This window comes from Homalodisca vitripennis, chromosome X (assembly GCF_021130785.1).
Source record: "Homalodisca vitripennis isolate AUS2020 chromosome X, UT_GWSS_2.1, whole genome shotgun sequence".
Taxonomy (NCBI): domain Eukaryota; kingdom Metazoa; phylum Arthropoda; class Insecta; order Hemiptera; family Cicadellidae; genus Homalodisca; species Homalodisca vitripennis.
Window position 1 is genome coordinate 67,556,922 of NC_060215.1, and position 13,999 is coordinate 67,570,920.

General features: G+C 31.5%; 1 protein-coding gene and 1 long non-coding RNA gene across 4 annotated transcripts in view; one reads left to right on the forward strand and one right to left on the reverse strand.

Annotated features, from left to right (window-relative positions):
* Positions 1 to 4,240: 4,240 nt before the first annotated feature.
* LOC124369124 (PTB domain-containing engulfment adapter protein 1) overlaps positions 4,241 to 13,999 on the reverse strand; it is a 68,975-nt gene continuing 59,216 nt past the window's right edge. For all 3 annotated transcript variants that reach the window (XM_046826887.1, XM_046826888.1, XM_046826886.1), the window contains exons 7-10: positions 13,640 to 13,760; positions 11,645 to 11,817; positions 8,984 to 9,202; positions 4,241 to 7,325 (exon numbers count right to left, since the gene is read on the reverse strand). In XM_046826887.1, the coding sequence (XP_046682843.1) occupies positions 9,087 to 9,202; positions 11,645 to 11,817; positions 13,640 to 13,760 (410 nt within the window). In that variant the 3' untranslated portion in view covers positions 4,241 to 7,325; positions 8,984 to 9,086. The remainder of the gene's footprint in view (positions 7,326 to 8,983; positions 9,203 to 11,644; positions 11,818 to 13,639; positions 13,761 to 13,999) is intronic.
* LOC124369125 lies at positions 6,343 to 13,896 on the forward strand. Its single transcript, XR_006923040.1, has 2 exons — positions 6,343 to 6,415; positions 13,613 to 13,896. It is a non-coding gene; the product is annotated as an uncharacterized LOC124369125 (long non-coding RNA).

Consider the following 13,999-nt stretch of genomic DNA (forward strand, 5'->3'; position numbering starts at 1 on the left):
AACTGCTAATACCACTAAAATTGAAAATGGCTGAGCTCAAACCACTCACATTAACAGTTGATGTCTATGAAACAAACAGTGATAAATGTTAATACTGAAATTACAAGGTAAGTGGACAATATAAACTGTAATGAACTTTTAAGTGATACTTACTACCTATTGAATTCAATAAATTATGCAACGATTGACATTGCATTATATTATGACATTAACAAAATAAGAATTATCATTTCTTAAAGTCTAACAGGATGATTGAAGACAAAATAAGGCGTTTGACACAGATTTTTTTTATTTTCAATTTTCTAATGGTGATATAAGGCCTCCATACAACCTTTTGGTTCAAAATTTAAGGATTCTATCAAATCAAAATTGGTCTATCTGAAGGGACATCTAATTTGAATAAAATGCAATATTTTGTGCATAAAAATCTCTCAAGGGATTAATAATGTGAGTTAGATAACACAAAAAAGCTGGGGGACCATTACACGTCAGTAAACTAAATACTATATAGAAAACTAAATACTGAATAAATAAGATAAACTAAATACGGAGGGCACCGTTTTGAGAGCTATGATGAGAAGTTTGATTCTTTGCACAATGATGAAAAAAGTAATAAATATATACCATAGGGCTAAGCCATTACTCTTGGTCAATAAGAAAATACCGTTTACAATATTTTAAATTAAACTACGCTAAACTTGAATGCACATATTTTTCAAATGCTCTAATGTAAGAATTGAATTTCTAAATCAATTTGTAAACATTCAACAAAACCAAGCTGTACTACTAGTATAGAACAGATAGGAGAACTATCTGTCCACATATTGGTAAGTTTCAAACAGTTGAAAGCACATCATTAGCCTACCCTTAAACAACAAAAGTAAAAGCATAAATCATTGCCTGACAACATTGCACAAGAAAAACAGTGGCCAAAACCAAGTGATACAATTTTGTTAAGAAATCCTGCTTTGTGGCCTGTACTTCTTAATGCGCCACATATTCAAGACCATATTATACAAGGACCATCCTCACTTTAAAGAAAACTAATCCAGAAATGAAAGAAAAAGGTCATTTTGTAATGTGTATTTTACCGGTTAGCTTCAAATGATAAAAAGGTTAAGAGACGTTACTTTCCGAAAATAATACAGTATTTTGTTTTTGCTTGTTTCTATTAGGTTATCAAACCAAATCAGAAACTTCATAATATTGCATCAAAACTATTTTGTTATGTCATGGAATTTCTACCAAATGGTGGCGTTTAAAGAATACAAAAAGTGGATAAAGGCAGGAGGAAGGCTTAGTTCAGGTAAATCGATTTATGACTTATTGAACAAGAAAAATATCAGTGGAAAACTGTTCTTGGTTTTTTTATTTGACACGAAATTTTCAGGTAGAATTTGTTAATACTAAAGCAAATGATTTTTTTAGTTTTCCTCTTTTTTATCACAATTTATGTGCAAAGTTTGGTATATACAGCTTTACTAGTTCTAGAGATAATATCTTTTTGCATAAAATACAAAATGGCGGCTAGCGGCTAAACAACATAGTTCTAAACCTACGTTTATAGTAAAACTTTTTTAAGAAATGAAGCCATAGAAGTTTGTGACACCCTTTTCTGAACATCCTATTTTTATAATACATTAGTTTTACTACATAAAATTGTCTAGCACATATATTTATAGATGCATAGATATTAAATTAAAAAAACTTAAGGCATAACAAAAAAATAAGTGTATGTAGACCATACAAATCATAACAGAATTTTACCATGAACGATATTGCATTTTATAATTAATTTATTCAAATCAAACTCTCTTTAGCCTAAACAGCAGAATAATGTTTATCATTTCGGAAAGTAAGAATAGACATACAAAAAATGGTTTGGTTAACTACCCCTTTCATGGAAAAACAAAAGTGTGACAAGGACAAAACTTAAAACACCTATTACGTTTATGACATTTTCTTTATTCGTGGAACATAAAGGGACCAGCCGTGCCTAAAGACAGCACCATACCTAACTCTGTTATCATGAATGCCTTCAAATATGGTTCTGCTCTAATAAAAACTCCTATACAAGATATGTTAACCATATAGGCAGTGAATAGCGTTATATTCAAAATTAACATCTAATTTTATTTTTGCATATTTTTATATATGTCCTAAAATATTATATTAATAAGAAAAGGGATTCCCCTGTATAAATATACAAGTAAATATTACATTTATTTTCTGCATATATTGACAGGCAAGCCCATACATTGTACCACATCTTCCGTAAAATTGACCAGAACTATCATATGGGGTTTTGCCACATTCTTAGATTTAGAAGTAACCAATCCCTCCCAAATCAATCCTTTTTATTTGAGTTTTAAAAACTGAAAAGGTGTAAATATAAGTATAATGTTATTTAATAATGAAACTATTGGTAAGGGCACATTTCTGTCAAAATATTCTTTTTTATTTTTCACAGATTAGTTGGGAGGGGGCTAGGTTCCCAGGGTCCTGTTCACCGAGTATGCACTTCATAATTACTCCTAATAAATACTATTGGCTTGTGGATGCTATCGATCACAGGGCTTTCAGTGAGGTAATTTATATAAAACAGGACATTGACATTGTGTTAGTTGTACATAAACGCTGTGTACACAAGTCTCAAGTGAACAAATGTTTGAAGGAACTTGCCTACTCTTATCTGACTGGATTACAAATAGAGTGTTGAATATAGAAAATTGCAAAGACAAAATTATAATAGTACTGGTAACTTATAGGCACAACGGACTCTATATCACGATTAAGTCATATTTCTTTCATATAGTAAAGATATTTTCTTTCTGTTAAAGGCCATGAGCAATAGTTAGGTTTGGATACCACACTCAAAGGAACGGGTGCTAATCAAGGTCCCATTTGCTCATTAAACCTCTGCATTTTTATGCCCCTGTTATACTCTCATTACAGGGTTTTGTTTGCAGATCTTTAGCAATATCAACAAACTATTTTACAACCACTCAATAACTCTAAAAAGAATTGAAAGTATTATTTCAAAAAGCAATACATGCTTGTAATACTCAAGAGTACAACAAGCACATGTTCTTATGCTTGTATACAAAATGGGCTCTGGTTGTAGCTGTCTGACAATCCTTAAAGTAGCAACTCCTTTGACAATCAATATTACTTTACTGACTGCATCCATCACAGCACCTTACTTCCTTCATAGATGAATAACAAGAAAGAACAGCTGAATGTCAAAATTGTGTGCACACGTAGTTAGCACTGTGACAGTCAGCAGAAGTTAAGGGATTTTAGACTATTCATTTCAAAATAAAAATAAATAATTAATAGTATATATTTGTTATCTATAGTTAATATTATTAAATGTATAACAGATTTTAAATTTTGTTACTTCTACTCTAACTACCTAAAAATAAGAAAAAAAAACTTAAAACAGGAAAAATTAACTACTGTAATGGAATGAATGTAATCATGCCTTAGTAAAATTTAGAAAGGACCGCAATGGAGTACAACAGAGTTGGCAATGTGAATTAATTACATGGTACTGTTTAGTTCTTGAGCTTACAAGGCCTGTTATGCCACAGGTATCGTCTAAGAACATCTCTTGACTGAAGATGGCTCTAAATAGTGAGGCCGTAATATCTATAGATAGTAATTACAAGTACTGTGTTGGTGTCACAATAAGAGCTGGAAAACTTGGATTATATACATTACTAAATTCTGATAGGATGACTACAAGGTAACATAATAAACCTAAACTAATCTTCCATATGTCAAAATATGGGGGAAAAGGTTGACTGATAAGTCTAATTTACTGCAGGGGACAACTGTTAGAGTAGATATGGCTCTTATTGTTAAAGATTTTTATAAGCCTAAACTTGAAGGAGTACTATCTCCTGCATGCTTTGGCTGGAGGAGGTTGGAACAGAGCTATCTATCCTCCTCTACTTCCAAGGTGACATGACTGACATATATTGCCCACTATCCCTCCTCATGTGGATGTAATATGGAATCTCACACAGGAGGTGGCACCAACCCTCAACCTTACCCATCCTATATCCTGTCACTTTGGAAGCAAGCACAAAGGTCCTTTTAGGACTAAGTGCAATGAAACTTTCTTGAAATGAATTTTCTTGTTCTAAGTGAAAACAGACCTCTTCTAAAATCTAAATTTGAAAGTAAGATTTTCTTAATAAGGTGAAATTATCAAATAATGCAATAATCCTACAACTTTACATAAATATATTTTTTTATTTCTCAATTTACACAAATCATAAACTATTTATAAACACTTCATTTTATATATATATAAAATTTTAGATATACGTTATATATATATGCATGTAATAGTAAATATATGTACATACACAAATGAACAAAATTAACGTACCACAATATTGACTATTACCTTAAAGGTAAGTATTTAAATACACAAATTCCAGCATTCTAATGGATCTGGTGTGGTATAATTGCCTGACTGTAGACTTTTTCCTTTTATTCTCTTATCGCTTCTATCAATCTGCCTCTCATAGTATCTCTTAATCTTTTTAAATTATTACTAATACACTATTAAACTTAAATGATCAGAAAGCATAGAGAAAAATCCACAATATATTATGTCAGATTACATGTTTGGAAAATTACAACAAATGGTATGTTAGTTTTGTTCAGGAGTGAATATACGTTAAAAATATTTGGTGCTTGTCTGTAAAACAGTATTTATATAAATAACATTTACGTATATATTTATTAAAGACCTTTACAATAACATTAAAATGAGTTTTTACATACAAGATTTTAGGCATTCATCACAGAAAAACAAACAAGGTCGGTCATGGCCCATACAATAAACTATGGGCTCTTTGCCAGAACTCAACACGAACCTTCATCAACGTGATGTAGTCAATGAATCATCCAAAAGGGGGCAGGGCAGAGAGTTAAACAAAGGGTTCTCTGAAGTCTTTAGAAATTACCTGCCATTATGGAAATGTTGTCTAGCTGACTGATTTGATCATTTTTAAATTGATTAAAATTTAAAGTTTACGAAACATCACATATTAATAAACCAATATCACATGGAATCAGGACATTTTGTATTCTACACTCATGTCACGGAAAATGTAAATGACATGTGTTTTAAAAGCTTTTCAAAGAAAGATTACATATACTCCCCAACTATTTCTTTCTATTCAGATCAAACTAGCTTTATGTCTTCTTGGACCATGGCAAGCAAATATTAAAAATATATATTCAATTATTCCTCTCAGGCCTAATTGAATACATATATCTTACTGGAACTGTCCTAGCAAAAAACCCTATTAATTAATACGTTTGTATTCTTGGGCTCAAACAACCAAATCTTCTTGCTATAATAATAATAATTAAATAACATTAAGATTACAATAAAAAATGCATTATATTTAATTTTTCTTTTCTGATGCACATTTACACAATCTTTTCTTCCAGGGCTCAGGTAAGTAAAAATAAAATTCCCAATAATTCTTCTTCTTTAAAATAGAGTAAACTGTTCTTGGACGAGAAAAAAACTTTATTAGACACAGACAAATGATTTTCTTGCCACTGGTCCAAGAGAGGAGCATTATTTAAAATTATTTATTTTTTGTTCCCCCCACCTCAGCCCCTAGACCCATTGCTCTGGCAGCCCCACAATCCTCATGTTAGGGCCATGATATCGGTAAATAACTGTGGTTCTTACCTTAATGTTCTTCCATAGAAATGCACAATAAACTTAACTGCAGTATTTACAAAATATCTGATTCTTTACACTATTCAACCCAATTATATTTAAGGGTAGAAACAAATACAAAAATATATACTCTATGTTAGAATGACCAAAATACTCTATTTTACATATAAACAAGCTAGTTGTAATATTTCTACAAGGCTCAATTGGTAGATTAAAGTCAAGAACCTAGGTATTATTTTAACTTGCACATTTGACTTCAATACAAAGTTCTATCCCAACTTAATAGCAAAGTCTATGACAAACAATAAACAAGTCCGAAAACAATACTCTCAGTCTAGTATCTGTACATCAACACGTTTCCTTACCCATTAATACTACTGTAGTGTAGGTGATGTTCTACCAGCTAACTTGTGATCTGTACATGTGCCTACTCAAGCAACTGTCTATAAACTCTTTTATACAAGAACAAAAACATGTTAAAATCTACTCAATAACACAATAAGGGTCAGAATCCACAAAATTCCCATATACACGTAATTTAAAGATCTTACGATAATACTAAAAAATTAAAAGTTTTTACTTAAAATATTACTATAAAATATGCTTTGAGAAATGTTAGCAGAAATCACAATAAACATAGATGTTTCAGATCTGTTCATTCCCAGCACAACAGTTGCATCGTTCTGAACCCAACAAACAGTAAGTAATATAAAAGTAACAACAGTATTAAAATATTAAAACATTGGTGTAATCATTTAAACTTTTATATCAATGTCCAAAATACAATTCACTACTTATACTGCCTCATCCCAATTATAATAACAGTAATGCTTTTACATTACAATTTAAATTCCACTATACTGTGTAAAGTTTGAATCAATATTACAAAAATAACAAATTAAAATAAAATTCTTGATCCTTAGTTATTTTCTATTTTCAAAATCAGGAATTTCTCTACAACAATTTCCAAATACAGTTATACTGTATAACTACAATGACAACAAACTAATTTATTTTATGTACAGCTATGCTACACATAATATATTTTTACACTGAGAACTTTGAGTACAGTGTACTTAAATAATCCAAAAATACATCTTTTTAATACTACTGTATAACAGCAATTTTTCCACTAAACGTGTTTGCAATTAAAAGCATCCCCTTACTGAGTGTAGTACGTAATGTTATGTTGTATTTTGAACACAAGAATATACATTTTTATATTGCTTTATATACTATGCTTTTTGTTAGTAAAAGTGTTAATTTATATGACACTTTACATAACATTTGAAAATAAAATTTAGAATATGTTTTCAACGGCTATTAAACAATATTAAGCTTTTGCATTGTGGTCATGTCATGGTATTGGTACAAAAGTATAATCTATCAAGCAAAAATATAATTATATTTACTTAATTAAGTTATGTGAAATTATTTGTTGGTTATTGGTGTGGGTACGAGAAAATATGTGTGCACTGACAAACTGTTAACTATTCCACTTGTTTAAAGATGAAATACTGTTGTTCAGGCGTCATCATTTTCTCAGCGGGTCTAAGCTCTCTAGAGAAAAATCCTCATTTCCAAAAGACAGTCCTCGGCTAAATCCATCCTGAAATGTTTTTACAAATTAATTATTAACTTAAGCTAGTTGATTAATTTTAGAAAAATATGCTACCATATATTTTGATCGACTAGTTTGATCCATTCCCTGTTTTATATTAAAAAATATTTATTAAATTATTCCAAAACCCTTTCCCTAAGGATAAATTCCATTTCTGACAACATTGCTTCCCAGATTTGTGACAACTGTTGGTATATAGATTGTAATACAAATTGTAAAGCTACGATATTGGTATTTAGATATGGAAAATTATTTTATTGGTAGCTACACAGAACAAAGTTTGTTATCAATTTAATTGATACAATTCCTCATTTATTGAGTACAAAACAAAATCTTAAAAAACAATTAATAGCAAGAGAGTTGAGCATAAAAAACAACTAACTTTTCTTTCATAGGGTTAGTTATTAAGTAATAACTTAATTTTAGTGTAGTTAAGCATAACATTGAAGTGTAGTTGAACAATCAATGTTAAAGGCAAGATGTTAACATGTTCGCTGCTGAATAAATACGTGTTCCAACAGTGAATGTTAGGTGTTCATAGTTTTTTATTTATGTTTTATTTTTGCATACAATTAGTTAAATTGATGTCCTTTTATATATTTTGAGATTTTTTAAATAATACTATTAATAACGCCAATTAGTGTCATTAGCATATTCCTTCATTGATATCACAATATGCGGGTTACGCCAATTCGTGTTTAATGACTATCATATTTAAAATAAAAGAAATAATGTATAAAAATGTAAAAATTCCAAAATAAATAGAAACTTGTTACGTAAATTGAGCAAAACCGTTTTGAATGATATAATTTGATAGTGTTGGCTGCTTGGTATTTTTACCATTCCCACGTAAATGTCAAAAAATGTTTTGAATTAAGGTAATGTCCACTGATTTATACAAGAATAATGCTGGTGCCAGAAGACATAACACTTCTGTAGCACTAGCCTTAGCGTCATTTTTTATTTTCAAAAATGACTTATCATCGATTAGATTGAAATAATCAATAAGAGTATTGTATCTTGGCCTAAGAACAAATGAGAAGGCTGATTAAATTTTTACACAATTTATCATTGGATCACCATCTTATACTAGTTGTGAATAAGAAGTATTATTATTTGTGGTCCCAATTTGACAGCTCTGATTAATTGGATTGGGACCAAGAAATAGGAAGTGAATGGCCACAATTCACAGTATCGAGATCTATCAAGAATAACTTGGTCTGTAGCTAACACTACTACTATATGTCAATTCAAAGGCAGAATCATTATATCTAATGTTTTACTAATGCTTAAGTTACTTTGGATCACGTAGATTGTGACTTATTATGATTCATTTCAAAAATTGAAAAAATACATGTTATGGATACAAAACCCACATGCTAATACTCAAAGACTTGCACGAGACTGATCAAGGTCAATTATGGGTACAGACCAAGTGATAACGTTGAGACATGATGGGAGATCATTTCCTGTACGAAACGGCAAATAGCGTTGGCCGTACCAATCGTGGCAACGCTAAACGCTAATTGGCATTTTCAGCAGTGGACATATTAAAATTTGTATGATTTCAACAATGGTATAACAATCTGTTCCAAGAACCTGAAAATTCAAACTTAATATTTATAATTTAACAAAGTTAAACCCACCTTCATTTCCAATATCTTCCTGTCAAGTAAACCAATAGCATTTTCCAACTCCACTTGGGAAGGTTCAGTCCCAGAAGCACTGAAGTCTCCCATGCCGAAAGGGTCAGCACTGCTGGGTGTGAGGGCAGGGGAGCTGAAAATGTCTGGAGTAGACATGGTGGGGGACACTTTGCTTGGTTACACTGCGTCTGGCATGCACAGGTTTTGGTGGTGGTGCCACTGTAAACAAACAATCACAAATAACAGAGCTGTTAACATCTGATTAATGCTCTATGAATTGTGAAATCATTTATCTAATCATAAGAAAAACTTCTCCATTCAGAGCCATCACATTTAGAGATCAAGCACGGGACTACACACTGATTACAAGCCGACACAATGTTATTCAGCCCTCTCTCTCCAACTCCGACCCTGAACTTTACCGTCTCCACTCCCATTACATTTCATATACCTAGTATATTAATCAAGCAGCTTCGACCAAAAGATTATTAGCAATTTCTCAATCTAACTGCCATAAATGGTTTGGTAGAATTTTTAGTCTTCTAAATCGCTGAAACTGTTCAAAGGTTGGAGGCTACCCACGTGTGTGCTCCCCACACCCTTCCAATTTTCAACAGTTGAACTCAAAGTGCCTCTGCAACCAAGTATAACTCTCAGCTGTTCTTTGACAAGGTGTCATACAGCATACAGACCAAACAGTTTTTTAATAAACACAATTTATAACTTTCAAGGAATTTAATGATAGACTGAAAATCGCTGTAACTTCTTTCTCTTTTGATACAGTTTTCAAACACTTTTTATAATTTCTTTTTGGTACTGTGCAACAATTTTAAAAACTGATGCAACATTTGGAAAGACCAAACACGTTCCAGTTGAGAGGTATCAGTTGTTTGTTGCTACTGGCTTGTGCAAGCGTATCTTTAAAGTGGCCATGCTTGCTTCTGCGTTGACGGATTTTGTCGGAAAAAGTATCGTTGAAATGGTCATAAAAATTTCAAAATAGGTAGTTCTTGTAAAATCTGTATAACCTACTTAAAACAGCCAATGTCTATCAAACGACAAAATCTTAGTTGCTCCCGGCTTGCACAAGCATACCTATAAAATGATCTTGCTCGTTTATGCGTTGACGGATTTCTTTCAAAAAGGTACCATTGGAATTGGTATAAAAATGACTAAATAGTTGGTATTCTATACATTTTTAAACTATACCGGTTTTTATGTTATTTGACTTTAACGTTTTTAAACGGACGCCATTTTGAAAAGGATTAAAAAATTTTGTTAATATTTTATTTTTAAAACTACTGGTTCAAAAGATATAATTAATTTTATAAAAACACATACAGAGAGGTAGACGGAAAACTAAAGGTTTTAGGACATAACTTTATATAAACCTTTTTGCTTATTTTTATGTGTAGAACAAAATCCTAAAGTATTGGAACACTTTAACTGACTGAATACCCATATATATATATATATATAAACACTCAGTATCCCAAGAGTAATCCGACAAACTTCCCAGATGGTTTCCTTTCATCAAAATAACAAAAAAAGTTCATATAAATATATGTCCGGAAATGTTTTGTACACTAGCGAAAGATTTCACCCGATTTTCTATGAAAGGATGGAAATAAAGTGAAACCGATGTTTTATGGCGTAAAGTTAGCTGTTAAATTTATCGGATTTACTGAGATATCAGACAAAATATGCAAAATTCAGTCTCGAAAAACATGCTTTGTTTAGATTTGAAGTATATTACCTATATTAAATGGGTAATAAACACGTCAAATTTTAACCAAAACTTTTATAGAATTTAATTCTGACAAGAATAATGTAAAATAGGTTAATAATAAACAAACGCACAGTTTAAAAAATTAATGTTCAATTAAACCAGTGCATATGAAAAATAAGACAGAATATGCAATATCTGTTTATTAATTGAACGTTCTTCGTAAAAACAAAACTTTTTATATTACAGCAATTTTAGGTATCTAAAGCTATTTTTATATTCATATTTGACATCAATTGAGAGCTTTTACGCTCTAGATGTGTCTTTTGTGAATTTAAAATTACATCCAACATCATATGAATCTGTCCGCGGGCTACCAAATTTTCAATGTTAATCTTATGAGAATAATTCTGTTTCATTTAAAACAGCTGATAACTAAAACACATGTATTGCAGAGTCAGTTATTCTCCATCCATTAATCAAGTTAGTCAGCTGATAGGTTATAACATGTACTAACAAACTTAATTTCAGCTTATTTTTTTATAATAGTTAATAGTCGTAAAAAATATTTTTATTATGATTTGGAACCACCAATTTACAGGGAAATATTAACTGAAGGCAGTACAAATTCGTTGTTTCTACACTGTGCCCTGTGCCAGCATAAAGCTTATTCAAATGTCTAATTATAGGGGTGTGAACGTGAACTGTGTATTATTGTATTTTACATGAATGCAGAGAAACCCTATAACAGCTGCTTACATCCTGCTTCCAATTCGTCTTAAACAATTAAAAATTCATTTTGTATCAAATTTTTACCGACAGTATTATCAGAACAGTAATTGATGTTAATGCTATACTCAACATAGACATTGATTACAGGTGATTTAACAATGCTTTAATGCATAGCTTTGATGTATACACACTTTGGTACTTACACAGTGGTGGTGGTGAAGAGGGGGAAGGTGGTAGTATATTTCCATTGTTGTTGATGATGCACTGGCTGTTGTTGGCCAGATTCTCACAAGCTCTTGGATTGAAATCCTCTTCAAGTTCATCCATCAAGAGCCCTTCTAGTTTAGTTCCCACTGTCGGCCCTGAGTTTATATCTCTGAAATAAAATTAAAGTTTTTGTATAAATCATCAAAATGTTAATCATTGGATCCCAAAGAATTTATTTTCTTTCATAATTTTATGATTTTTGAAGCATATATTGTTAGCAACTTGCAGATATCATTTAATACTGTACTATGGGTTGCCTTACATTAATTAAGAATTGTAATTATTACAAAATGTTTTGCCTCTAGTAGGCTGTTTCCAGTTTGTCATCTTATTTCATAATTTTGCTCTTTTCAGAATTAATTTGGCCCAAGTCTTTTTTGGATGGTTCAGCCTCCACAGGAAAACATTTTGGGGGATTTTAAACTTCTAAAATCCAATGTAGTTAGCACTTATACTGAATGAAGTGCACTGAGAGTCTACAATAACTATTCCCACACTACCTTGGTATCAATCCATTTTGAGTATCATCCTAGCAAAAGTCTTCAACCCATTTTGTAACACAAAAAGGATTGTAATAAACGCTAGAAAAAAAATTAGCATTAAAACACGAGTTCTTTTAATGTACAACAACTTACATACATTGGGTCAGAAAGTTTTACAAAATGTTCCAGACCGTTTACGAAAACTTAGTGCTATATCGAAGTGTGCACATAATTGGGGTATTTTCAGCTTAAGATTGTAAAAGTCGTTATAAAATCAAAAGATATTTTTTTTATGAAAACTTTCTGAGCAAAAGCTATGATCCCAATATTATCACTGTTTATGACTTTTGATGACAAATGATTCTCCTGAGAGCCAAAGAGACACGTAATGACGTAATGAGCCAACAAGAACTGTTGGCTGTAATGTAGAATCAACAAGTCTAGAGAATATTTACTCCCATACGCAAAACTCAATCCACAATAAATTTCAGCCTGTATTTACTTTACCAACAAAAAAAAAAATAAATAAAAAAAAACCAATGATGCTATGTATCTCACAGCCCATGGAAAAGTGTATTGTTAGGGCCATTTGAATAATAACACTTTAAATTGGTATAACGATCTTCACTGTGACACTGTCAGATGCATACTGAACGTAGCTACACAGCATCCGACATTCGACATCAGATGTCTCAGCAACTTACTATCCGAATGAATGACCCTTGTACTAACAAAATCTAGCAATATTGTGTCAGTGCTACTAAGGAACTGTAGTCATTCTTAGCACAATTTATTGTTTTACAATAGTGTAACCTCAGCTCAACATGGTGAATGCACATATCCAGTGCCAAGAGAAAGAGACAATTAAGGACAAAGATCTCTTGTGTTATCATTGCCTAAAGAGAAAGAGACATTTTAGAGTAAATTTTATCTACATATGTATATACTGTCTAGGATATGCTGATGGTCTAATCTGCACTGATATAGTTCTACTTGGTAGTTTTTAAGAGTAAACAAATCTGGAAAACAATCTAAACACCAGTTCTCATTGAAATTATACAATACACCATTAATTCAGTATTTTGGTTAATTGATAATCTAAAATTTTGGTATCCATTAACAAAATACAAAAAGGATAATTACCCCAGCCAACTTTTATAGACCCAATCATATTACATTTTAGGGTGATTTCAAATAGTTACCTACCTCATGCAGGTAGTAAAATTACGCTCATTAGGATAAAACTGTTTTAAATTAAACACATTAAAGTGTATTCACTTGTGGTGATAATCGCTTTGTGCATAATTTCAGTATCATATACCACATACACTTCATATGACTATTAGACTAGCTAATCTACTATCAATAGTAGATACTCATAATCATTGAGTATTCTTCTCCATACAAAATGATATGTTACAGGGAAATAAAGAAGAAAATGTGAAGTACCCAATGAGGTCAGTGTCAGTGAATGGCTTAGACTGGAAGAAGCGAGGGGGCACTGGTGGAGCTGCAGAACTGGTGCCGTTGTTCAGACTGGGGATGCTCAGATTCAACAGCAGCATGGATCCTGCAAGAATCATTTCTTTGTAATATTTTGAGAAGTATTTACATCATTGGTTGTAAGGAGTGATGGTCAATAGGTTAGGCCATTAGAACGTTAACGCTAAGTTTGTGTTAGAAAATAAAATTAATGCAGGTTCAAATTTGTTTATCTATAACCTAAGCACCTGTTAACCTTGTGCTGTTTTGTCCCTTATTCTGTTTAATAAGATGTCCATACATGTGATCAAAGATGAAATGAGGCTA